General features: G+C 44.9%; 1 protein-coding gene across 1 annotated transcript; it reads left to right on the plus strand.

Annotated features, from left to right (window-relative positions):
- Positions 1–6,476: 6,476 nt before the first annotated feature.
- Positions 6,477–11,368, plus strand: LOC309417110 (2-oxoglutarate receptor 1-like; the record flags this gene model as incomplete). Its single annotated transcript, XM_082014546.1, is given in 3 exon segments — positions 6,477–6,595; positions 10,380–10,799; positions 10,801–11,368. Coding segments are annotated over 3 exon segments (1,107 nt in total).
- Positions 11,369–27,971: the final 16,603 nt, after the last annotated feature.

A 27,971-nucleotide genomic window follows, 5' to 3' on the forward strand; every position in this document is an offset into this window, starting at 1 on the left:
CATGTAACCCCTATCCAGAAAGCAGAATGCTCCTGGCTAGGACTGGACTGCGAAGATGTAGGACATGAGGCAACTTATCCTGTGGGCACAGAGAAGCAGAGGAGTAGTTTGTCAGAGAGAAGATTTTAGAAGAGGTTGGTAACGCATCTGCTGGGACTGCCAAGGATATGACCCTGTCTGGAGCAGATGGAGGGTTGTCCTGAGGAGTTTCCTTCTACCCCACCTCCTTCAATGCCGTGGGCAAAACCCCTTTGCATCAGGATGGAGGATTACAGGAAAGTCAGGCATCTTGCTGTGCACACCAAGATAGAGAGGGGAGGTGTCTGCGCTCGGCTCCTTGCCATGATAGTCTGCTGGGGTGAATTAACTGGGCTTCAAAGCCAGTGGCAACGCAGCAGTTTATACCTCCTTTGAATATGGTATGCGAAATCTAAAGCAAAAGCCCGGTTAGCGACTCCTTCCTTTGGTTCCAGCAGGCCATCATTCACACCAATATGCCGCAGGAGAATTGTATGTTGGCAAAAGGCAGAGTAATGGCTAAAATACTTGGCCTGACCCCAAGCAGCCTAACCATGCAGGGCATTGTATTTTTTGTATCTTTCAACACATTGTACCATTTCAGTTTATCGCAAACTATTAAACAGTCCCTTTTGAAAAATCAAAAAGTCAGGGTCAAAGTGCACAGAGCTTCTTCTAACTGTCTTTTATTTTCTCACTTTTCTTGAGAAGTGTAATCTTCTGTCCCATGGTGATATGATTTCTTCCATCTCCCTACTATTGAAGACTTAAATAGACACTGTCACAGTGTTTAAAATAGGCAGTGCCAGCTCTGAGAGCAACAACAAAAATACACTGCATCATTATTTTGTACCACTGGGTTTACAGAGCATTTGCTTGCGAAGGTAGCCAGGTTAAGTGCTTGCTGCTAACTCTCTGCTTGGGCAGAGACTGTGAAATGCACACCCTCATCTCTTACTTTCCTAGGTATTTCTCTTTGAAGATACTGTTCCAGCAGGAACCAGTTTCACCGCAGATGGTGGCAAAATGTTACTTTCCAAATTATGTGGCTGATTTTCCAGTGCTCCACATTTTTTGCGTTTGGCCTATATAAACCAATACAATCAGTCCACTGCTCTGTCTTCAGAGTGACAAAATGACATGCACAGCAGAGATCCCAAGCGCGGCGGGTAAGTGTGATGCAATGTTAATTCAAATCCTGCAAAGCTCAGAGGGAGAAGATCTGAACAAAGCCCAGGAGAGGCCCTGAAGCTCTTGGTGAAAGGTAGCATAGAAAGACAAAGCAAGAGAAAGCCTCTGCAGAGAAGAGCACCTATCTTTCTTACATTTGATTTAGATAAGCACAAAATAGCCAGAGGAAAAAGGTTAGATTAAAAAAAAAATAAGTATGAATTCCACAGGCTCAGCTTGCATGAATTATCTCTTTGAAGGCTATTTCAACAGCCCGCACGTCCACTTAATCTGAATAGTTGGAGAGCCATTTAATTGCCTGAGGATAATACTTAGCATTTAAGCATCATTTAAAGAGCACAAGACTCTCTCAAAGGCAGGGAAGATGCACGATTCTGGGGATGAGGCCAGCAGAACAACCTGGGCAAGCGGGGGAGCAGAGGGAGCTGCCTTCATGCTCCCACGCTGGTAGAGAGGTTACTCCACCAGAAGGGGTGCAATGGGAAGGGTTTGGGACAAGGAGCCTGGACGCCTTCCCTGTTTGCACAGATCTCTCCCAGGAAGCAAGGGAGATTGCTTAAAAAAAAGCGAGACCTTTGACTCTGCACCCAAGTGACAATTTGCAGGGCATTTCCTTGTGGGTTTCTAGTTCTATCTGTTTTGTCACTGTGGTAAAGCAACCTCCTAATTTCACTTTGAGAATTATTTCTGCTTATTGCCTTCTGATAGTAAAATTCTACCTGATAATTACCTTACTTTATCAGAGACAAGCACTAGTAATGCAAACAACTAATTTACCAGTTTATAACTTTAGTGGTTCTGTGAAGAAAAGAATTAAAAGAGGCAAGCTTGAGAAGGAAATGATCCTTAAGTGTATCCTACATGGCTGAGCTCCTTTCCCTGTCTTCCTTGTGCTCCTCTTGGCACCAATCCTGCTGGGAAAGGCTCATTTCCAAAGCATGGGAGGAATTTCAGCAGGTGGAACCTGGGCCCAGAGGGAGACCAGCACAGTAACGAAGCGACCCAGGGTCCTTCTGCCAAAAGCCAGGCATTAGCTGAGGGCTTGTGTGAGCTGAGGGAATGGTATCTGGCTAATAGTAAGGCTCATCTTCAGCTGTGTATATTAAATTCATGTGCAGAGCTGTGATGGTACAAGTCACTTTCTGAAGACAAAGCTTTATTAGAGTGGCCTAAGGCAAAGGGCAGATGTGCCATAGCACCCTGCAAACGAATTACAAGAACGATGGCACCACAACAGAATATATCTTCAATGACTGAAAACTTGCTTGTACGCTGGAGGCCACATTAACAACACTCTTTGCTGAATCCTGTACTGACACGTTATTGGAAGCCAAGGATGTACATCTCATCTCACAAGAGTTTAGAGGCTGCTTCATCTTGGAATTGAAAAAAACCTAAAATAACAGGGCAGCAAATTGGTCCTCTCTGTTTTCAGACAGATTAAGCTGGGTCATTTTCAGGAAATGCCCCATTACCTAAAACAATTACAACTGTTGTCACATCTCCAATGAGTTTAGTTTGGCTTTTAGTGTCTGCTGGGAAAACTTTAGCTGGTGCAGCTGTTGTGTTTAAGGCCACTTCATAGCTGGGTGCTCCTGTGGTGTTTTTTATTCACTGGTTTATGGTCTTGCCTGTGCTGTACCGAGGTACCTGAGCACATACAGGCTTTGAGCAGCCAAATTGTCCCATTGTCTTTCTTCTCTCCACTCCCCATGGAGCAACTCACCTTCTGAAAGTTCAGGGCTCATCTAAGGGCTGCAGTAGATTTTATTTTCTATGCCCTGTAGTTGATGAGCACCAATTCACTTCAAAGACTAATATTAGCCATAAAATAGTGCCTCAGATCCATATAGGCTATTTTTGGAACTGTATCGAGCTACTTCTGCTCAGATGATGTGGCAGCAGCATTGCTTGTATTCCAGATTATATATTCAATTTTCCTAAGGTAAAATATTCCTTTCCAGAAGGAATGTTTTCATTATTCAGTCTCTATTACCTACATAATTGGATGGCAGCATTTAACTGTGATTAATTTAGAGTCACCGTGCATTTTATGGATTAAAAAAATGCTGCCCTTGCCAGTCTGTCTCAGGAGAGAAATACGAAGGGAGAGCTGGAGCTGATTTCCCTACGTGATGAAGACACACGGTATAACTCTCAACAGAACTGAGCATCTCCCGGTGGTGGTCTGATAACAACTGTAATTAGGTACTCAATCAAACACAGAGTAAGATCAGCCAAACAAATGTATGTCTGCTCAGGAAAATAGCCCATGGAAAGATTATATGTTTGCTGAACTAAAAGTAAAACGCATAATGAAAGCTCTTAACACTCGGAGCCCAGCCCGTGCCCAGCAAACTGCTTCTTTTCCTACACAGTTATTAGTCAGAGCTATCCTTGCCACTTCTACTGCGCCGCACCGGGTGCTGTCACGTCTGACTCTGAAAGGAGTCTTCTGCTCATGCCCATGGATTTTAGATCAGGTTTTATGAGATGAGAACGGCCCCTGAGCTGGAGGCAACTTGTGGACCCTCAGGCCTAGGAGTCCTAATAACAGCCAAGTTCTGCGGTGATGCTGAGACACCACAAAAAGCCCTGCTATGACTTCTGCCCCGGTGCCCACAGAAGCTAACGGCCGGCCCACTCAGAGGAGAGAGACATTGTTTGCAACCAGCCACGTGTGATTTAACAGAACAAAGCAAAACAAAAGCGTTGGACTTTGTTCTCCACTTCTCTATTTTAGACAGATTGTGTGTTCCAGGTGTGCAAACTCATCTGTCATCCCGTGCAGCCTGTTAACCCTGCCAGCACAGAAGGAAAAATAAAATATGAAAAGGTGATCCTATTTGCATCTATAGTCTATAGCATTGCACTGGGTTTGCGTGGCAGGTAGCAGGGGGGCTGCAGGGGTGGCTTCTGTGGGAATCTGCTAGAAGCTTCCCCTGTGTCTGACAGAGCCAGTGCCAGCTGGCTCCGAGACAGACCCACCACTGGCCAAGGCCGAGTCCATCAGTGATGGTGGCAGCGCTTCTGGGGTAATAATTAAGAAGGCGGGGTGGCGGGGGGCGAGCAGGATAGCAACTGCAGCCACAGAGAGGAGTGAGAACACGTGAGAGCAACAGCCCCGCAGACCCCCAGGTCAGAGCAGCAGGAGGGGCAGGAGGGGCTCCAGGCACCAGAGCAGAGGTTCCCCGGCAGCCCCTGGGGAAGCCCATGGCGAGGCCGGCTGTGCCCCTGCAGCCATGGAGCTCCACGCTGGAGCAGATCTCCACCTGCAGCCCGGGGAGGGCCCCACGCTGGAGCAGGGGGATGCCCGAAGGAGGCCGTGACCCCGTGGGCAGCCCACGCTGGAGCAGGCTCCTGGCAGGGCCTGTGGCCCCATGGGGAGAGGAGCCCAGGCTGGAGCAGGGTTGCTGGCAGGACTTGTGACCCCGCGGGGGACCCAGGCTGGAGCCATCTGTTCCTGAAGGACGGCACCCCGGGGAAGGGACCCAGGCTGGAGCAGTTTGGGAAGAACTGCAGCCCGTGGGAAGGACTCAGGTTGGAGAAGCTCGTGGAGGACTGTCTGCCGTGGGAGGGACCCCACGCTGGAGCAGGGGCAGGGTGTGAGGAGTCCTCCCCCTGAGGAGGAAGGAGCGGCAGAGACAACGTGTGATGAACTGACCACAACCCCCATTCCCCGTCCCCCTGTGCCGCTCGGGGGGAGGAAGGAGAGAAATTGGGAGTGAAGTTGAGCCTGGGAAGAAGGGAGTGGTGGGGAAGGTGTTTTGAGATGTGGGTTTAGTTCTCATAACCCTACTCTGATTTGATTGGCAATAAATGAAACTAATTTCCCCAAGTCGAGTCTGTTTTGCCCGTGACAGCAATGGGTGAGTGATCTCTCCCTGTCCTTATCTTGACCCACGAGCCTTTTGTTACATTCTCTCTCTCCTGCCCAGCTGAGGAGGGCAGTGACAGAGCGGCTTTGGGGGGCACCTTCAAATGAATGACCTTCTATTAGTTCCCCTTTCCTGACATTGATCTGAAAATGGGGCTTTTATTTTCTTTTCCTGCCCAGAGTCAGATACTCAGAGGTGACCCCAGTACCTGCTTGAGACCTTGGTGCCCCAATCCCAGGCAGTTCTGGGCCACAGTGCCGGGAAAGCCCATTTCTGCTTCACATAAGGCACTGCCACTGCCAAGGAAGGATAAATCCAGCCAGGGGCAACCCACCACAAGTATGAAGTTTTAAGACGAAGTATTTAATTAATAATCCTGCCACTAAATCGCTCCAGTTTCCTGTATACATTGACTAAGAGCAACATTTATACATACACATGAACTCTGTAGCATTTTATAATGGTTGTTTCAGGAAAGGTGCAAATAGCTACTTTTTTGCTGTTGGATTGCTGGTCTTTGCAATTCTTCTCAATACTCATCAAATTAGGGAAAATGACAGCTCATCTGACAAATCCATCCAGTCTGCCTGGAAGACTGTTGAAACGAGAGACGAGTGCTGTCTCCACAAGGGGACCGTTGCTGGAGTCTAGCTTCAGCTGAGGGCGGCTGATTGCTGGTAACAGCAAGAGAAACACCACTCCAGAGCAGGAACCCACCGTGAAACCTCACTGTCAGCACAAGCAGGTCTGCCTCTGCCATCCTCCTCTTCACCCGCTCAGTCCCTCTCACTGCTTCCCGTAAGCCCTGAAGCCCGCGCATCCGTGAGAGGAGCCACAGCCCCTCAGAGTGCCAGAAAGCTAACCTGAGAGTAAGAAAGCTGGTTTGTTTTCAGTCAGCATACCTGTCCAACACATCACATGATTGCACAAGCACTGGGACCGTTGAAAATGTGGTTTAGGATGAGAGGAGGGAGGTGGTGCTGCCAACTCTTCTGACAGCAGTCTGCAGTTGGAGTCACTTAAGCCAGCTATGAAATTACAGGGTATTTTGATTTCCCTCCAATGCTTGTAGAGGGGAGCAGGGTGAGGATAGCCTTAAAGCACAAAAAGGGCCATGTTTTTGATAAGAATCAGATTGGTCTACTTATGGGCAGACTTAAAAAGTCCATGGACATGAGGTGGAGAAAATACAAGTAAAGAGGAAAGGCCCACAAACTGAAGAGTTAAAGGTCACACTGCAGGATCAGCCTTTATTCATAGAAATCCTACACAATGCCAGGCAAGTGATTTAAATCATATGTTCACAAGTGGTCTTCGTTAGTTTATCCGTAATTTCCAAAGTGCCTGACACAAGCCCCTGGGCTGGCCGTATGGCTGCAATCAAAGCCAATGTTTCTGAAGGACCATGTGCAACAAGGAGTTGCTGAAACCCTGGTGAAGGGTGCAGGGAGCCCAGGGGGAGGCAGGAACCACATGGTCTCTACAGCTGATGATGAGACAAGATTTGGGTAAGCCAAGGAGCACAGCTCAGTTTCCACGCAGAGCAGCTCTGCATGAATGACCTTCTATTAGTTCCCTTTTCCTGACATTGATCCGAAAATGGGGGTTTTATTTCCTTTTCCTGCCCAGAGTCAGACACTCAGAGGTGACCCCAGTGCCTGCTTGAGACCTCGGTGCCCCAATCCCAGGCAGTTCTGGGCCACAGTGCTGGGAAAGCCCATTTCTGCTTCACATAAGGCACTGCCACTGCCAAGGAAGGATAAATCCAGCCACTGCTGCACAGGTTTTCTATTGCTCAGGGGTATAATGTATTAAGTAGTGGACGCATTAAATGATCCCTAACTGTAATTAGCTCCCCCTGTGCTTATAACACTAAAGCCTCATACAAATGGTTTCTAATGACACATGCCGTGTCTAGGAACAGGGTAATAGCTATTTAAACAGTTGCTGATCCCTGAGCTGGTACATGACAGTGTATTTTACAATTATTGAGAAACTTGAGACATTTTTTAAAAGTGCTCTGGGCACTGACCTAGGGAAAAGCTTGGTCACATGAGAACAGAGATGATGCCCTTCCCCTAATGGTAACAGATAATGTTCTAGTTGTCAGACATTACTGCTGCCCCAGTCTTGATTGTCGCTGTTACTACTCTTTCCCTGCAGTATGATTAGCAAAACAGATAGCCTTCTTCCAGCTCATGCCTCCAGCACAGGCACTCAAGGAGAGTCAAGATAGTCTTCCTAAAAATATTCTTATCTGTGTGGTTTTCAGTAACTACATTAATATACATAATGATCAGAAATGAAATCTTGCTCGTTTGGTGCCAGATCATAAGCCTCATCAGGACCTCTAAAATGTACCAAGGCCAAAAGGCTGCTGGCCATGCTGAGAACTTGGGACCTACTGCATGGACCAAGTTGCAAGCTCAGGGGTTGAAGCCTGCAGTTTCAAAATTCAAGATACTATGACTTTTTTTCTCTTTCAGTAATAATCTCTTTTGATTTTATTTCTCAAGTTAAGGATGATAATGAGATTTTTATTCAAGAACAGTCTGTTGGTTCAAGAAAATTTCAGCTTCTGTGAAACATGAAGCCCAAAAGCAAAGAATCAAAAGAAAAAATGTTTGCAACTTCAGCTACCTTAGTAATAACCAGCCAATGTTAACTGTAGATATTTTATTCACCAAAAATAAGCAGAAAGTTTGCCACAGTTCCTGAAAAGCACATCATGCCAAAAGAAACCTTCACGTCTTACATGAGGTGAAAATTTTACTTTGTTAGAAATTTGTTTTTAACGAAGACAGTATGTCATAACATTTTTCACCTGACCTTAAAATGGCAACATGCCTTATTCACTTTGGAGATCAGTTTTCACTTTACAGGAAATGGAGAATAAATTTAATTTTCTCTTTTATAAAAGCATGCACGTACACATACACAGTAATTTAAATATGATCCGCTGCTATTTGAATAGTACAGATCTACCTCAGCACGCAGAAATGCTGCCAGCAAAGTGTGATCTGCCCACTGAAGGCAAGACAGCATGAATGACAGAGGGCAAGAGATCTCATGCAGCCACCCAGGTCTAAGAGCTGATACATGAGCCAGTAACTGAGGTTTTGTACCAGTCTCCTAATTTATGGCCACATGGAGGCTCAGTCTTCCAGGGAGTGAATGTATATGGTTGCAAAGCCATACTAAAACCTGCTTCACTGTAAGAAAGACATAAATACAGTTCATTTGTAGTGCTTTTTGCTCAAAGCAATATCAAAGGGAGAAGCAGAATTGCAAGTTTTCAGGTAAGCAATATTTCTCCATTTTCAATTTGGAAGGCTCAAGATTGCAGTGAAGAACTGATCAGCAGTACAGGAAAGCTAAACTGGGAATGAATCAAATATTCTAGAAAATTTTGTCTAACTTTACTTGAAATATACCAGTGAGAGGCATGAATGTGGGTGACAGTGGTATCACCAAGCAGCAGAAAAGAGAGAAAATGTATATATCCCTAGCTTTTGTCTGAATGTAAATCTGAATTTGTTTAAAACAAACTTCATGGCCTTTACCTAATGCATCTTTGACTGCAAAGCGGATATACCAGAGCTAATATTCATGTCGAAAAGCATTAACATTTTAACAAAATTATGGGGAGACTGTTCACATTTCTCTCTGGAGTGCTCCTGAGCAACAAAGTGATACCCATCTTTCTGACTGGTTATGATCAAATAATTTCTGTTTGTGTCCCACCTTTAATGACTGGCTTTGCCAGAGAAAATTTATCATGTTCTACCAGTCATGGAGATAATGTAGAAACATCCATACAGATAACGTGCTAAATGCTGTTAACTGAGTCATTTCAAAAACTAATCCTATATACAGGATTTCTAGGACTACAATAAGGTACACTTCTGTCTTTTCTGTCTTTTTTTCCTTTTTTTTTTTTCATGCGGTAACTTCATCCTGGATGTTGAATGTATTGTTGCTTTACTTTAAAGACTGTCTTGCTGGGACAAGATAGAGGCATTTGGGCTTGATAGTACCCTGTCTAGCACTTTATGAAGTCACTTCAAAATATTTTCTCTGATGGACTAGGTTAGGATCTGGAGCAGTGATGCCCACCTGCAACGCTGAAGACCCACAGTGGCATGCCTCTTGCCTCACTTGAGACATCTAAAGGTTAGACACACAGGTCTGGACTAGTCACCTTGGGCTGCCTTTGTCATCAGTGGAAAGAAATAGGTATGCCAAAAGAGTAAATCATTTATCTTAGAAACCTCTGTTCTGGGAGGATATATTATGTCCTGGAGGAATCTACATCTCTCCCTTGATGATAAAGGGGGGCTTAGGATGACTGGCTCCACTTTAAGCATCTAACTTTTTGATATCTGAAGTTAGATGAGATTCATCCTAGATGAGAATCATCCTAGATGATTTTCATCCTTGGTTACCATTCTTTCAGGTTAAAATGCTACCAAGAATGGTTATGTGTTGACCTCACTGTGGAGAGATCCAAATTGGCCATGGCAGACAAGAAACCTCTTCAGAGACAAGTGTATCTAGTTCCAATTCACACAAAATGGGAAGCAAAATCAGTGCCTTCACTCGATATCTGTGCTTTCCACCTTCCCTCTGTGCTTTGAGAAGCAGTCTTTAATCATTTAAATCAGTTTTATGCCACTATGAAGCTTGATTTTTATTTTTTTTAATAAGCATTCATACAAGTTTTATACTCTGGTGACTCCAAGAGAATGAGATCATATGCAGGGAACAAGCTATGATTGTCAGGTTATGGGAGCATCAGGTCCTGAGGTCTGTATCTGAACCTAACATATTTTGGTTTTCATGAAACCAGGACACAGCACCTCTGGTTTCATAAACACAGAACACTGATTAACTCAGACTAATGAAGATAAGATATAGGTACAGTTCTACTTTCTGGAAGGCTAAGACTAATTCACAGTTTTGCAAAATCTAAATCCAAATTCTCTCTAGCTCTCTAAATGTGTGCTTCCTACTCCTGAATGTTTGCAGATAAGAAGCAATTGTCTTCTTCAGTGTAGGAGGTTAAATAAAACAGGAAAAAACCTAATCATTATCAAAATTAAACATAAAGAAGAGGGAAGGGCAAAATTAAACATTGGAGGGGGTTATTCTAGGTCAGAGCTGGGTACGTTAGCAAAGCCCTGTTCCCTCCCTCTACTATGCCTTGTCATATTTGCTCCAGCGACAAAAGATTTACCTGAATGTATTTGTCCCAACAAATCAATTAAAACTAAACATCTGATTTTTGTAAAGCTTTAAGATTTCTGCAAACGTGGCATCTGAACATGCTGGCAATTTTACTGCTCTGCCGGACCGCGCAGACCTGTTGACAAGCTGCATGGATGAAGATTTCTTACAGATGAAATCCTATCTCTCCATCCTTTACAGCCTAATCTTCCTGGTCTGCTTCCCAGGCAACATCGTGACAACTTTTGTTTACTTTATCAAGATGAGGCCCTGGAAAAGCAGCACCATCATCATGTTGAACCTGGCTATCACCAACCTATTCTATATAGCCACGCTTCCTTTCTTTATACACTACTCTGCTAACGGAAATAACTGGATTTTTGGAGACTTCATGTGCAAGTTTACCCACCTCTGTTTGTACTTCAACATGTACAGTGGTATTATCTTCCTTAGCTGCTTCAGCATCTTCCGCTTTTTTGTAGTTGTCAATTAAATGCCTTTTTGTTCAAAAACAGAGATGGGCAGTGGTAACTTGTGTAGTAGTTTGGATGATTTCCGGGGCGGCCACCAGCCCCTTGGGCATCTTGATTGCCACGAGGCTTATGCAGAACAGAACGATCTGCCTGGACCTGGCTGCTGCTGAGGACCTGGACACTAGTCGGTGGTATAACTGGCTGCTGACGATGTTTGCCTTCTTCTTGCCCTTGCTGACGGTGACTCTGTGCTACGCACTTATTATTTACACCTTGGCTACTGGGCCCTACACACAGGCTCGCTACAAACAAAAGGCTCGCAGACTCGCCATCATCCTTGTGGTGGTCTTCTATATGTGCTTCCTCCCCTTCCACGTCTTTCGAGGGATTCGGCTGGAGCTCCGAGTGCGACTGGTTAGCTGCCACTTGAAGAACACGATCCCTTTTATGTTTATTGTAGCTAAACCTTTAGCAGCATTAAATACTTTTGGAAACTTACTGCTCTATGTAGTGACAGGAGACAACTTCCAGCAGGTGATCCTCTCGCTCCTTATGTTTCAGACAAACAAGGACTTGAAGTAGAAGAGATTGATGCCGTAAAAGAGTTATGGAGGAAGTGTTCAAACCTGCTCTCAACCAGCTAGACACAACCTCCCTACCATCAGAGTACTCAGGTTAACCCTGCCAGTGCCAAAGGACAGTTAATCTATTCTGTGTTTTGGAGTTACAAATTGATCATCAAAAGAGAAAACTTATGATTTAAAATAAAAAGCTTTAAATAAAATAAAAAATTAAGAGTTAAACTTCTCAGAAATTTCTCTGCATTTTCTTCCTGAATCCTTGATATCTCTTTTGGAGAATGGCAAATAGTTCCAGAAAAAAAATAGTTGCTTATTAGTGGCAGATACAGATTCATGGTGGGAGTAACTTAAATTAATTTTAGTAACTTTGAAGTTAAGTGTCTAGCCTAAGTTAGGTGTGTGCCTTTGACTTGTTTCCTAAGCAATAGAGAGGGGTAAGACCCCCAAAGGGCAATTCATCACACCTGTCTTAGACGTGTAGGTGGTTCATCTCATCTCCCTGGAGACATTGACAGGGTAGGTGTATGCATATAAGCTAATCACCTGGTGCTTCCTTTATAATTTCCCATTACACTGGAGAGAAATAAGCAGTTTTACAGTGTGATTCACCTAATTATTCTTGATGCCTACATTTGGACAAGATGAATCATGACCTAGAAGTGCCTGTTTCTCTCCATTGGCCATAAAAGATAAGTAGATCAGACAGAGACCCAATGTTCACGCCTGCCTTTACACAGCTCAGGCCCAGCTCTAGTACAGAGTAGGATGGATCACTCTCCAGAGGTGGCTAACAGCAGAGCTTACACAATAAGACCCTGTTCACTGCCTTCAGTGATTGCCTGAAGATCAATGGTGCAATAATACAAGACCACACCTATAAGGGTTTTCCATACTACTACCTGTGATTTCTGGATTAATTTTAGTCCAGAAGTGAGAAGTGAATGGATTCATAAATGTGCCAGATCCATAGAATCATAGAATCATAGCATCATAGAATGGTTTGGTTTGTAAGAGACCTTTTAAGGTCATCTAGTCCAACCCCTGTGCAGTGAGCAGGGACATCTTCACCTAGATCAGGTTGCTCAGAGCCCCGTCCAACCTGACCTGGAATGTTGCCAGGGATGGGGCATCTACCACCTCTCTGGGCAACCTGTGCCAGTGGTTCACCACCCTCATTGTGAAACATTTCTCCCTTATATCTACTCTGAATCTGCCCTCTTTTAGTTTAAAACTATTACCCTTGTCCTATTGCTACAGGTCCTAGTGAAAAGTATCTTTCTTATAAGCCCCCTTTAAGTACTGGAAGGCTGCAGTAAGGTCTCCCTGGAGCCTTCTCTGCTCCAGGCTCAACAACCCCAACTCTCTCAACCTGTCCTCACAGTTAGAGGTGTTCCATCCCTCTGACCATTTGTGTGCCCCTCCTCTGGACCTGCTCCAATAGGTCCATGTCTTTCCTGTGCTGAGGGTTCCAGAGCTGGACACAGGACTCCAGGTGGGGTCTCACCAGAGCCGAGTAAGGGGCAGAATCACCTCCTTTGACCCACTGGCCATGTTTATTTTGATGCAGCCCAGGAGAAAATTTGCTTTTTGGGTTGCAAGAGTGCGCATTGTTGGCTCATGCCCATTTTTTCATTCACCAGTATCGCCAAGTCCTTCTCCACAATCTATAGAAAATACGAAGTTATTTTTGCCCTTTTCTTTACTTAGTGAAGCTCTGCTTGGTCACACCAGGTGAGGAACAGCTTTGGGTAATAATACATCTGATGGGCAATAAGGGCTGTCTCACAGGAAAAAAAAAAGAGACTTGCAGGAAAATGTGAATCCAATACTTGTACATACCATCTAGAGAGGTCCCAGGACCAGGTGAGGTACCCCAACTAACAGCAATACAAAAATATTAGCAACATAAAATTCAGAGCCCAAAAGTATGACCACAGAGTGAATCCTCCAATACACTGTTATAACAAACTTATTTCATGTTTCATTACTTTTGCTCTCCACTCTGAAATGTTCATTAATCAATGGTAACACATGCTGCTGCAAGGGTCTCATGTGACCCTTCTCTCTATCCAGTCCCTCTATGCATGGCCTGGCCTTGAAGTGGCCACCAGACCAAGACCACCAGACCTTCATTTCCATTAAGAAAATGCTTAATTGTGGATGAACTCTTTAAGTGAAGAGGGAAGCTCACCTAGTACATATCTGGAGAGCTGTTACATGAGGCAAATATGTAAAGAAAATACCTCCCATTCCACATGCTGCAATGGTTTTGCCAGTCTCCAAGGTGCAGCACCACCTTCTCTATTGCTTCCTCCTGAGACACCGGAGGCAGCTGAACCACCATCAGAAGGCAATACTGAACATGGCATCTTAGCTGGTTTTTTCAGTTTAGGGTATCCTATCAACAAACCACCAAGGTTTTTTTTGAGCAAAACCAGGCTCATACATTATCTTTTAAGCCTCTAGTGCATATAGACACCAGAGTTTCATTAACTCAAACTGAGTCCTACCTTAACAACTACATCATGGAGTCTGGTTCTTCTGGTGTTTGAGATGATAGAAAAGGAACCGACTCTGTTTTTGCAGCAATATAGGAACTTGCTTTCAACTTCAAATGAAGCTCTGTGTTAGTCCCCTTTCAGGTCTACTTGATATTTTCTGCGTAAATTACTCAGCACATTCATCTGTTCTTACATCCAGGCTATGTACTCTTTTTTAAATGCGAGACACCCGGAACATCTTCAGTACTAGCATCATCTGGGCAGAAATTATCCTGAGTTGCCACGGGGATGAACCAGATCTGGTTTCTCAGATTTTTCTACAAACTGTGAATAACAAACCTATAAGCTACTATTATAAACAGTACATTTACAATTTCAATAGAAGTCATAGGAAAGAGAAAAAGAGATCTATACAAGAGTCCTGCCAGCTCCCCTGCCCCCCTCCCGATAAATACTGGCCTCCCACTTTCATATTTCTCCATGCTGCAATAACCTACCCCCTTTGCATGTCCTTTGTGCATACATTCTTGTATCTTTCTCCTACTCGCAACTTCTGCTGCTCCTCTGCATGTTTGCCATGTGGATTGCTATAGGGCCATAACTGTTGGCAGGTTCACCCCCAATTTGGTGTCATATGGTGTGACATTAGCTAACCAAGACAATAATCATGGTTGCTGTGGAGCTGTCAGCATCCTTCACCCCACTACAATTCACCCTCAACTGAGATAGGAAAAAAAAGAGCAAGACTATAAACAAGGTGTCAAGAAACTGCTACCAGCTGACATGACAGGTCCAACAGCAGAACATGATCCCTGTATTTTAAGATTTGCATCACCTCAAAAATGGAGAACAGTTCAGTCATGTTCATATTTTACTAATTTTTTATTTGACATCTCTAAGAGTTATATTTGCTTTTTAGCTTTAATTTTAAATGTTCTTGTAGGTTTTTCAGAAATCTCCCAATGCAAAGGCTTGATATTACTTCCAACAACCTCTAATATGTTTGCCTTAGGGAGAAAGAAACTAACCATGTCCAAGGAGTAAAAGACAGTACTATATACTCAATCTGTTATGGGTAGGGCACCAATCCTTAAATAAGTATTATACTATGATCATTTACTGCTTATGTTTGTAACGTTCTCACAAGACTAGAGCATTATTACATCCACATACAAGAGACATAAAGTCAAAATTTGTATTTTACTGTTCTCAGCAAAACTCCAGATCCATACTTCTAACCTCAGCTCCTGCCTGCGCAGATGTGCAGGAGGAAACGATGTACTGGAAGAGGACAAGAGTTACTTTTTCTCAGCAAGTACAGAATTTCTCTGGTGTCTGATTACCAGCAATAATTAAAGCAAAAATGTCAGTTCCTAAAATAATTCCTTCTGTAAGGTAAGTAACAGCAATCACTCTTGTAAAGCAAACAGTAAGGCTTAGGAGTATCACTGTGTGTACCGTCTTGCACGTGTTCTGATCTTCAGGCTGATATCTGGGATCTTTGCAGCAGTGTGAGAGCAAGGGCTCTGCTCCCCTGGGGATTTCCAACTGCTCTAAGGCAACAGTTCTATCTCTGGAGGTGTAGGAGATAACATTTTAACCCCTTGGGCAGATCCACCAGCTTCAAACCCACAAAAGACTTAGCTATCAGAAAGCAGGACTAGAAGGAGGAGGCTGTAGGCTCGACAAAATGTCAGAGAGCAGAACTGTTCTCCACCTGTCTATACCAAGTCACTGTCCAACGGCCAGAAAAAACAGTGAGAAAGCTTTTTACACAAACATAGAAGAAACCCATTCAAGGAGAAACCCAGCTGGTGCCAGCAGCATGACAGTGGCTCAGGGACTTCATGACTGTGCCAGTAAAGTAGGGGACAAGGGTAGTTTCATCAAGTGTACAACATACACACCTCATTTTATCCCCACATCTAAGGACACAGAAATACCTATTTTTAGGATGTTTAAAGAGCCCAGCAGATAGCCTAAGCCTACCCAAGCAAGTAGCCTGGACTTACTACAGACCCACAGGTGTGTCATGCATGAAGGACAGTGAAATGAGGAGGGGTGGAAAACCCATCTCAACTTTGATGAGACTCTCACCTACTCTGAATTAATATGATACACACACACACACCCCTTCCTTTTCCTTCTTTAATACTGTTTTCTTTTTTCTCTGGCAGCCTGTGCTCTGGGATACCTCTTCAGACCCCACACGGAGCAGGAGATATGGGTCCACATGTCCAGCACGGCTGTGGGGAGGGAAGGCACTGCACACAAAGACTTTGTAGAGCAACCCACAAAACCAAGTCAGCTGGTTACATTTGGTTTAGAAGTGTAACCACACAAAGATGGACATACTAAATGCTCTTTGGTCTTGCAGAAGCGGTGGAGGCGAAGAACCTTCTGCCAGTTTAACAGCTGTATCCATTCCCAAGGAGTAAACCTGAGCTTCAATTAAACATACCATTATTTAAGTGCTGTATTTAAAAACTATGACTGCCAGTAACCTTTCTTTCTTTATATCTACAAATATATAGGCAAATAGCCAGCTAGAATATCCCCACAGATCCATCAGCAGATTTCCACTTTATAAAACCACCTACCCAAACACTAACCTCAGTGGCTGCTCACAAGTTTGCATATGGAAACCCTGAGGAACGGAGACAAAGATGACTTAACTTGAAAGAAAGCACGTGCACTAGGCTGAGTGCATGAAACAGGGGTTCAGGCATTAGCCACAAATTACGTTGAAATTTTGCATATGTTATCTAAAGCCCTTCCCATCCTCCTGCAATATCTTGGGCCAGGATCACAGGCATGGTGGCAACACCAAATAAGTCATGGTTTTGTACAGTAGAAGGAAATAAAGGTCTTAGAAGTTTCTGAATCTCAAGCAAATCCACCAATGGAGGTACAGTGGACAGTTTGCAGCTTTTATTCTCATTACTGAGTGCCACAACCACAACAGAAGGTATAGTTCCTACTGCCCTTCAAAAGTGATTTGAGCAGGCTTAAGAAAGCAGTCCGTTTCACTCGCTCTCCTGGTCGCTTGAGCAGTTTCTCACCAAAGGTATGGAAACACGGGAGCAGCAGCAAAGGCCAAACAGCTGCGTTGGTACCGCCGTGTTTCTCCTCCACCACCCGCAGTGAGGCTTAACTGAGTACATCAGCAGCAGTCTGGCTCATCCCAAAACCAGCGGAGCTGACAACCTATACAAAGGCAGAGGCAGAAATCTTCTGCAAGAGTCACCAGTGAAAACCAAACCTCCTCACCCTGACCCAATGCAGGCGCCTGATTTTCAAGCTGGCTCTGGGGTGCAGAGAGGGCAGGGGGTTCAGGGATGTCCCCGTGCCTCGCTTTTCATGTCACTTCCATCCAGTGTTCAAGGTGACCTCCCTTCCTCCCTGCCCGGCTACGGCCATGTGTTGGAGGAGAGGGCCTGGACTTTAGGCATGTAGATGCTGGTGTTTTGGGAGACAGTGGTGGGATGTCAACGTGCAGAGCCAGGAAAGGCAGCTCGTGGGGATGTGCCAGAGCTCACTGCCCCTTGGGGGTTCCCATCTGACAGCGATGTCCCCTTGGGGACGGACATAGGGGTTCAAGATCTTCCTCATACCTGTCCTTCCTTTTACATGTGATGGAGAAACAAGCCTGTAGCAGGGAAACATTTTATTTCCCCCTCCTGCCTCAAAAAGAAGTGCAACAACAGCAAAATCTTTTCCTTACATGAGTCTTGGGCGTGATTCCTAGCAAGTGTGCATGTGGAAAACCGGAGCTGAGGGGGGTCTTCTCTGGGAGGGGACGATATCGCTGTGCTGCTCAGCTGAGGTTGGGATGCCCTGGCACCCACCAGCGCCAGGTGGAGGGACGATCTGACCGTGAGGCCAGTATAAAGCCTTGTTGGTGCTGCTGATTCACCAGTAAATCAGTGCTGGGCAAGTACGAACGCTTGTTCTGGTCCTGGAGCTGACTGACCCTCCCATCTAACCACAGAGAGTCGCTTTATCTCCCCCTAATTATTTCCTCTGCCACATTTTATCCTCGTAGAGTTACAAGCTCTTTGGTGCAGATGTCTTAGTGAGTGTTTACACAGTAGGACCTGAATCCTGGATGGGCTCTCCTGGCGTTAAGAAAATTCAATCAAAGGCTTCAACCATAAAGATGTAAATGACGTAGCTATTTATCATCTGTGCATATCGAGACACATAAACACACATATGCAGATGCACACGCACAGGGAAGCGGTGCCTAATGCAAAAATATAACTCTTTTAAAATAACAGCCCTATGTTGTATTTAAGTCCCTTCCTTTGGATATAAATGTACATTTCACCTGTAAAATAAAAATAGCGCGGCACTAGGGACAGAAGCTGGCTGAACAGAAATCACTTTTCAGGACAAAAAACAATTGCAATGAAAGTAATTGCAGCGATGTGCAAAATCTTCTGGAGCAGTTTCCAAAAGTTTGTGGTGACATACTGGCTTAAATGAACATTACAATTTTTTAGATATAATTTTCATCTATATACAAATTAATAAGGTTTTACTACTGATTCAAAGACCAGTCTCAAAGTATGCTGTTTTATTTATTTTAATATTGGTAGCACCTGGCTATTTAGTGGCTTTTTTGTGTGTGTGTGCCATGGAAACAGCCTGTATTTGCCTGTGTGATAAATTATAATATTCTGTACTAAAATGGAATTGGACAGGCATTCAAGGGTGGGCTTTCAAGTCTGGGGTATTTGCTTGTGTAAATTTTGATGTCAATTTTGCTGTTAAGATGTTGATATTTCAAGATGATTGCGTCTTTTCTGGCTTATTTCTGCACTGCAAAATTGAGTGTGTCCCACTGTCCCAGCAGTTTAGGTTTATTCACGTACTTAGAATACAAAGAGCACTCTCATCTGACCTATTTTAAATATATATCTTACATTACATTGAGCTGTACATACACCCTCTTAAGGCGACTATTTGTGCCCCACTTAAAGGAACTGGTTTCTTCTCTGAAAAAATTAAGTGTCTCTCTGTCATCCCTTTTCAGTTTATTTTAAATTTTCTTCTTTCTTAGCAGTCATCCGGGGTAAAATTTCCTCAACTAACTTCAAATAAACATATAGGCCTAGCTCTGAGATAGCTGTCTAGGGTGTTTTTAGAGTCTGCAGGGAGAAATGGGAGCTTGGAGGGTCCAATTATTCCCCTCAAAGTGGACCAGATAAACTGTTCCTTAGAAGTGCCTGCACAGGGAGTCAACAGTGTCCACACTTCTGACTTCAACACCCAGGCTTTGGCATGATGGGCCTGGTCCACTGTGTCTCATCTGTAGGTTGCTTGTTATTTCCATATGAAAAATTTGGCAAAAAAGAGGTGTAGGTTTTTATATTATGGCATTTTTTTAATGTATATCTGCAGGGCCCTTTAGTGAATTTTTACAATGTCCTCTGGATCATCATTAGCAGGAGCAGGGAAGTGATAGTGCCCCTGTATTCGGCACTGCTGAGGCCACACCTCGAATCCTGTGTTCAGTTTTGGGCCCCTCACTACAAGAAGGACATTGAGGTGCTGGAGCATGTCCAGAGAAGGGCAACGAAGCTGGTGAGGGGTCTGGAGCACAAGTCTTATGAGGAGCAGCTGAGGGAACTGGGGTTGTTCAATCTGGACAAGAGGAGGCTGAGGGGAGACCTTATCGCTCTCTTCAACTACCTGAAAGGGGGTTGTGGTGAGGTGGGTGTTGGTCTCTTCTCCCAAGTAACTAGTGATAGGACGAGAGGAAATGGCCTCAAGTTGCGCCAGGGGAGGTTTAGACTGAGTATTGGGGAAATTTTCTTTACTGAGAGAGTGGTCAAGCATTGGCACAGGCTGCCCAGGGAGGTGGTGGAGTCACCATCACTGGAGGTGTTCAAAAAACATGTGGACATGGCAGTTGGGGACATGGTTTAGGGGGCATGGTGGTATTGGTTTAACGGTTGGACTTGATGATCTTGAAGGTCTTTTCCAACCTTAATGATTCTGTGATTCTGACATTATCTTCAGGTAACGTAGTTTAAGAAGTCTGGCTTATATTCAAGTACCTTGCTAAATGAGAGGCTACAGTTATGCAGAAGAGAAGAATATATAATATCCTATATGTGTCCTCTATATGCATTCTATATATTGAGAGAATATATAATAGAACATATGGAACTGTGAAGAAATAGAAATAAGTGTAAAAACCTTTAAGCTCAAATATGTGGTTCATAAGAATCGGGGTGCCCCAGGCTCTGTCCCCACCCCCAGTCCTCAGGGAGCATCCCACCCTCCCTGCATGCACTCATGGGGGAATACACCCCATCTGAGGGGTTGATTCACTCGTGTGATCTGGGTGCTGATGGGACCCCACAGCGTCGGGGAGGGCAAGGCAGGCCAGGGGAAGGGGCTGTCCTGTGGGCATCAGAGGGTGGTGAGAAGGGAATTGGAAGGATGACAGGAGCCCTTTCTAGGACTAAAAAGAAAGAGCCTGGTGAGTTACAAGAGAAAAAGCAAAATCTAAGACAGGATTTGAGCTTACAGGATTCAAAAAAGGTATGAAAAGCAATGAGCAAAAAATAAATAAAATAAACAGGCAGGGAGCCGTCACAAGGGAAGAAGAAAAAGACTCCAGTGTGTAAACATAGTGTGTAAACACACTCAGAAGGTTGCTTATGCCTGAGTCCTGTTTGTGCACGTTTGAAGTGTCACTCCTCTCTACCTCTGCAAACTTTCTGAGTTTGCTGGAGAACTTTTCTGAATGGCCCTTACAGGACTTTATTCAAAAAGGTTTTCTCATTAGACCCCCCCTTAATTTGCCATAGCTCTAAGATGGGACACGCTGTGACTGGTGCCCTAAATGGGGTATTAAAAAAATATTAAGGAAATTCAGAAGTACAATTTATGGGAGATTCCTTCCTGTAATGTAACCAAACTATTAAATTTCTTCATGAAACATCTGAAGCACATAATTTTCAGCAGCGAAATTGAGGGACTGCCAAGTGCCTGAGAAATACAGGTGACAGGGAGATTAAAGTAAGTGGCAGCCCACGGGATGACAGCTGCTGGAGAGGTATCTCCACCACCTGTGGAACCTGCTCCCCAACTGACAAGCATTCATGCTCATTCCTAATACTTAATAATCTCTAAGCTACATGTGTTGTTAAAAAATGACACAGCTGACAATTTGCCTCAGTTGCACCCAGGCAATGCCCACGTCAAAAAATATGGTACAAAAATACCTGCCATTTCCACAAGGACAATGCAGCATAATGGCTTAAACAAACATAGTGAGATGAACACGGAGGAGAGAGCTATAGGGGCATGTATGTGACTTATTCCTCATGTCATGTTGATCCAGCTGTTTTTACACTGTTCAACGTTACCTTTGTCCTTTAAAATTTACAGAGATATACCTACCAACCACAGCAACAAATTAGGAGAAGCTTAGAAAGCCCCTTATCCGGGGGGGGGAGATCCATTTTCAAATAATCTGCCCTAGCTGTTCAGAATCTAAGTGTATTCAGACACCCGAAAAGCCTCATAAATACAGGTCATCCAGATACATTTTCCTATCTTGCTGGCAGTGTTGTTTCCCTAAGAGAATTGTGCTTTTCTGCTGCCCTGGGGACTTCCGCGGGACCACAAGCTGGAGAGAACCCTCTGCAATCCAGCCCAGCAGATCGCAAGGTTCATTGCAATCACACAAGGAAATCCGTCTGCTCAGGATGGGGCCTAATATGTGCCTACAGCTCAGAAGGTGGAAAATCAGTGGCCAAAATGTTAAGAGCCTCCACCCACCAGAGGAGAAAGGCAGGTACCCTTGAAGGCTGGGGGAAGAAGGGCCCTCTCTTTATCCATCCACAGCTCTGACCCATGGTTTGAGCTCACCCACTTGGTCCTGCCTCCAGATGGTGGAAGGAGGCAGGTATGCCTGAAGGGATTTGATTCCTCCTAAGCCATGGGGTCTCATTTCCAGGCACCTAGACTTCTGCAGGTTACACATCTGCACGCAGGCAACACTCAGGAATCATAGAATGGTTTGGGTTGGAATTGACCTTCAAAGATCACAGAATCACAGAATGGTAGGGGCTGGAAGGGACCTCTGAAGATCATCTGGTCCAACCCCCCTGCCAAGGCAGGATCACCTAGGGCAGGTTGCACAGGGATGCGTCCAGTCAGGTTTTGAAGGTCTCCAGAGAAGGAGACTCCACAACCTCTCTGGGCAGCCTCTTCCAGTGCTCCGTCATCCTCACAGTAAAGGAGTTTTTCCTCATGTTGAGGTGGAACTTCTGTGCTGCAGTTTAGCCCATTGCCTCTGGTCCTATCACTGGGCACTGCTGAAAAGACACTGGCACCATCCTCCTGAGATGACAAGATGATCCTAGATCATCTAATCCAATATCTTTCACTAGATCATGTTGCTCAAAGCCCCATACACCCTGACCTTGGGATGAGGCATCCACAAATTCTCTGTGTAACCTTTTCCAGTGTATTATACATATAGGGAAGCTAAGCTGGAGGTGACTACATCACCCTCAAAACATACTGAAAACCTTGGGCTCAGTCTGGTGAGACCAAGGGCATTTCAGCCGGGTATCTCTTGCAGAAAGGCATAGCTCACAGTCCATGCAGGGGCACAGGGTCTGCAGTGTCACCCTGCCATTCCCAGCTGCTGTGACAGCAACCAGCCAGTTCCTTCATCCCTCTCTTCCCACCACAAGTCACGCACCAGGAACCTCTTCTTATTCCCTGGAGCCCCTCCAGGGAATAGTTTGAAGATGAAGGTTTACCTTCATCGCTCGCTTGCATACCCGTGTGATCCTTTTTCTCCTGTTTTAAGGTGAAGATTTACTTACTACTCAGCTTTCATTTCTGAGGCAGTGGTCGTTTGTCACAAAGTACGTATCTCTATAAGTATTACCGCGTGGTTGTCACCCTCACTTGTCTGGTGGAGGGTTTTCTGACACAGACTAATGGCACTGGGGCTGACCAGGGCCACCGCTGCCAGCCCTTGCCTCACCACTGAGGCAACGTATTTGAGTGTAACTACTGACTCGGTGGCAGGGTCAATGGAGAAAGGACCAGAGCAGTGATGAATACTGATCCAGAACAGCTCCCAGTCAGTGCCAACATCTTCCTTCATCCCTTTAAACAGTTTCACCAAGACTTGTTCCTCACACATGCTTTGCAATCACCAGCAGCACTGGTTATCAGAAGATGTGCTTCTCGGGCGTGTGGAAAGTACCGTGCCAAAAGCACCCCACGGAGCAAGAGAGTTTATTTACCTTATTCTAGGTGGAGGAATGTTTTGTTAAATCTGGCTGCAGCTGTCATAGGGTAATTAACGTACGTAAATTCTATCCGTGACTATTATTTGAATAATCACTGGTGTCTGCCCCGAAAATTGCATGTCAGTTACCTAGATTTGTCACCAAGAGGTAAATGGATCCTATCTTCAAATTCATGATTCATGTGCTACCCTAGAAAACCAAATGGTAAGTTTCACTAGCTTGTGGACGAATTGTTTAATTTTATTAAAAAAAAAATCCTCTAAAGCTTCCCTAGCCAAGCATTTGGGAGACTACTGCTCGTCTGAAAGGTACTAATGAGCCACCAGCAGAAGATAAAGTCAAGAGCAGGTCTGGTGCCTGGGCACGCAGCCTCCCTCCGGCACAACGCTGGAGTACCACAGCCAGGCTTCCTTATGCTTACGGCAGCAGGGAGAGCGGGCGGTTCTTCATCTGGTAAGAAACTGAACCTGAGGGTTGACCAAAAGGGTCACAGTAAACATACTAGGACAAACTGATACCGGGTTCACTGGTATGGACTCAAGTACTCAGGTAAGAATGAATGAACGGCACGATACTGCCCAAACAAGAAAAACAAGACTGAACAGAGACTACAACTGCACTGAGGTAAATATGGAAGACAGCTCATATTCAAACCTGGTTTTAGTCCCACTGTCAGTGACGTTTAACTGCTTTACAGAACTGGGATTTAGGTAAATACCTCCATGTATATCACATAGGTAAAAATTTAAACATGGAGCTTTTTCAGCCAGTAATGCTTTTCAGATTGATAACTCCGATAAACACTATTAAATAATGACTAAACAGTAAAGGCAGTACATTTATTGAATGCTTTTTCATATCAAGACTAAGAGCTGTAAGGATTAATGAGCCTGAACATTTAAGTAGTCCAAAGGAAAAACGAGGCCAGAATCAAGTCTGCTCACACCAAGAATGACTTTCTAAGTGTTGTGGTTTAACCCCAGCCGACAACTAAGACCCACACAACCACTCGCTCCACCACCAGTGGGACGGGGCAGAGAATCGGAAGAGTGAAAGTGAGGAAACTCATGGCTTGAGCTAAAGACAGTTTAATAGGGAAAGCAAAAGCCGTGCACACAAGCAAAGCAAACCAAGGATTCATTCACCACTCCCCATGGGCAGGCAGGGGTTCAGCCATCTCCAGGGAAGCAGGGATCCATCATGCGTAATGATTACTTGGGAAGACAGATGCCATCACTCCAAACATCCCTCCCCTTTCTTCTTCTTCCCCCAGCTTTATATACTGAGCATGACGTTGTATGGTATGGGATACCCCTTTGGACAGTTGGGGTCAGCTGTCCCAGCTGTGTCCCCTCCCAGCTTCTTGCACTCATCCCCAGCCTGCTCACTGCTGGGGTGGGGTGAGAAGCAGAAAAGGCCTTGACTCTGTGTAAGCACTGCTCAGCAGTAACTAAAACATCCTTGGATTATCAACCCTCTTTTCAGCACAAACCCAAAACGTAACCCCATACTAGCTACTATGAAGAAAATTAACTCTATCCTAGCCAAAACCAGCACACTAAGTATACTGGAAGAGGTAATATTTATCTCTTATTTTAATTAATTGTCATTTTAATTAGTATTTCAATGCTCTGTAAACTCACAAAATGGAGTCTTGTTCACTGCAGGCTCTTTTTGAGGTGTTGAGTACCTCTGGTGACAGCTACAGATTTTCTCCCTCCTGACCTGAACCCTTGGGCTGAAATGTGATCTGTGGCTCTCTCTGTAGTGCCTAGAGGGCAACTGCCCCCAACCCCTGCAAAATTCACCTGACTCCAGGAGCTGGCGCTGAGAAGCAACCAGGTAACTTTGGGTTCCCAGGATCCCCCCCTAAGCCTAGAGGGAGTATCCTACACTCGGGTCAGTGCAGAGGTGATGGATGATGTCTATGTCTGACAGTATCAGAGCAAGACACTATACCAATGTCCTGTAGAAAAGCAGAAAACATCCTCCACCAGTGTGAAATAAGTTGGCCCTAAAATCCAGTTGCCATCTTTGCAATGCTTAAGATAAGCTACCATTTCTACACCTAATCCAAAATACTTCGTGTTGGGCTTGCAGAAACATTGCCAACGGAGATGCACAAAGCCTCAGAGCAAGACAAGGGAGCATAATAGTTCTCAGTGGTGTATTTCTTGCAGTCTGTAACACATTAGCAGACAAGGAGAGTCAGTGAGTTCATGTATCTGCTGTAAAAGCCTGGTCTCACACCTAGCTTTTTTTAACAGGAGCACTTTTAGTCAAGTAATAAACATCCTTCTAATTAAAGACTACGGCCCCAGTCCTGAGCTGCAGCCTGTGCACCCCGACGGTATTGAGGGCTGCAACGTTCAACTTGCACATGCAGCCACCGGGTAGGTGTTTGTTTGATGCATGTTGCGTAGTTACACAACGTGCACATTTATATCAAAACCCTAATATTTAAAACAGAAAAATCAGTTCAAGATCTCTTTCAAAAGCAAGCAGGACAGCAAAGCAAAGCAGAGAAAAAAATCAAAGCCACCCATGAGATGGAGCATTTTTATCCCATGGGATGTTCAGCTACAGACTGGACTCTGCCAATTGTGAATAGCCTTTATCTCTCAGCAGTTTGGACCTGAGGAAGTTATTTAGGCATCATCTAACCCCAAGCCAGGGGATTTTAGCTCAGGGTGCAATCCTTGTCTGAAAGGTGGGGAATGTCCTCAAGGAATTCCTGAAATAATTAAGAAACAAACAACAAAATATCCCCAGCTCCAGCTCCTTCTGCCAGTCTGCTCCTGACTATCATTCCCATCCTTTCCCTGTGTTATTCCTTCTCATGTCACAAATACTTTGAACATTTATTTAGCCCAAATACCAAAGAATTAGAGCACAACAACATGAGCAGGAGCACCACTATTTTTCTGGTCAGTAATTCAGTTTCTTGGATTGTCAGGATAAACTACGTGGCCTTGGAGAGTATTCATCCACTTGGGAATTGGATTATAGCCTCCTAAAAGAGCACAACCCTCCTATTATCACCTAAACAAAGCTGCCATCATTCTGGAACAAATAGGTGGAAACAGTCAGTCACCAAGTGTCCAGAGTTGAAGTGAAGAATAATAAACCCACATACAGTTCTAAAGAAATTCTTCACAAGGAGGCAAATGTAATGCCCTGAAAGCCAGGCTTTTAGACACACAAAAACATACACTCATCTTTTTTATCACTGTCTTATCTAAAGCACCAAGGGCTCTGTAAAGACAAAATCCAGGTGGAATGCTGTCTGAATAGCTGATGATGACAATGCGCCCACCGTATTATCCTCTCTCGCAAGAGGATGCCCGAGAAATTTCTCAGCATTTATAAGCTAGAAAAGGAGATGGTTTTGTTGCAGCTGCCCAAGATTGTACCTGGCTCAATACAAAATCCTGGCTGATTAAAAACATCTTGCTGCAAGTTTCAGCAGCTTGTGGTGGAAAAACGAGCTGGTAAAGATAAATTCTTCCACAATGTCCGCTGGACCCTGTTTTGACTCCACTGCTGAGCCACCACGAGCACTGAGCAAGTCATTTTAACTCCTTCGCGCATGTATAAATGGGGACAGGCTCATCTTTGCAAAAATCTTTGGGCAAGTCCCTATAGTCAGTGATGTGTAAGTGTGATGTGCTGTCACTATTTTTTTTCTTCTGGGTATGGAACAGTTCACCCCATAGTCACCATGGGGGATGAGGCATTTACAAAATAAGGATGCACAACCCATTTAAACAGCCTGTTAGCTAAAAGACCAGCTCCTTTTATTTCCTGGAAATGCTCACACAGCTGTTTCACAAGCTAAGTCTTTCATCAGTTAAGATCTACCTTCAGGATGACACCACTGTGGAAAAATAGTATCATTTAAAGCCTAGCATCACTGCTCCCAAGCTCATATCTCCAGCGTCTAAGGGCTTGGGAGGAGGCAGGCTTTCCTCACAAGGACCAGCTCAGCCTGCGCACAGGCACCAAGAGGGGACATGTCCTCTCCTACCTCCCTCTGCCCTCTCCCCGCTCCCAGCCCTTTGCTCCTGCCACTTGCCTTGTGCGTGGCCGACCCTCTGTGAGCCGCCTTCCCTCACATAATTGTGGGAAACTACCTCAGAAAAAACCTCAGCCTGTGCAGTTTTGTGCTGTTGGAGTCAGCTGAAGGAGTCAGTCAGTCAGTCAGTCATTCCCAGGAGATCCAGAACAAGAGTCGAGCCTGCAAGGAGTATAAGGAGAGGAGTGGAGACAAGTAGTAAAGAAGGGAAAGAGCTAAAGCCTCCCCCCATCAGCATGAAAAAGCAATGAGGGGCCATGAAACTGGCCCATCTGTCTGCAGAGGGGGATGTGAGTGAGCTCTGGGAGTCACCAGGCAAAGAATGGGGATTTGCAGGGGGAGGGGGATGATATCAGGCTCACCCATGACAAGCTGTGGGATGACATGCCAAGGTTAGAGGGACGGGGTGCCAGCAAGGACCCTCAGCCTGCTGCTCTGAGACGTGCTGGTGCACTGCAGCGCACGTGAAGTCTTACGGAGATGAGCCAGGGGCTCCAGAGCCAACTCCCTGTCATAGGAGCCAACAGGGAAACAGCAGAGAAAGATCTTAGAGGAACCAAAGGGTGTTCCTCTAAGAGGGTGACATGGCCGACAGCCCAGCTGAAGTGCCTCTACACCAATGCACACAGCATGGGCAACAAACAGGAGGAGCTGGAAGCCACCGTGCTGCTAGAAAGCTACAACCTGGTCGCCATTACTGAAACTTGGCGGGATGAATCCCACGACTGGGGAGCG

This window comes from Phaethon aethereus, assembly GCF_964289735.1.
Source record: "Phaethon aethereus genome assembly, chromosome: 1".
Classification (NCBI taxonomy): Eukaryota; Metazoa; Chordata; class Aves; order Phaethontiformes; family Phaethontidae; genus Phaethon; species Phaethon aethereus.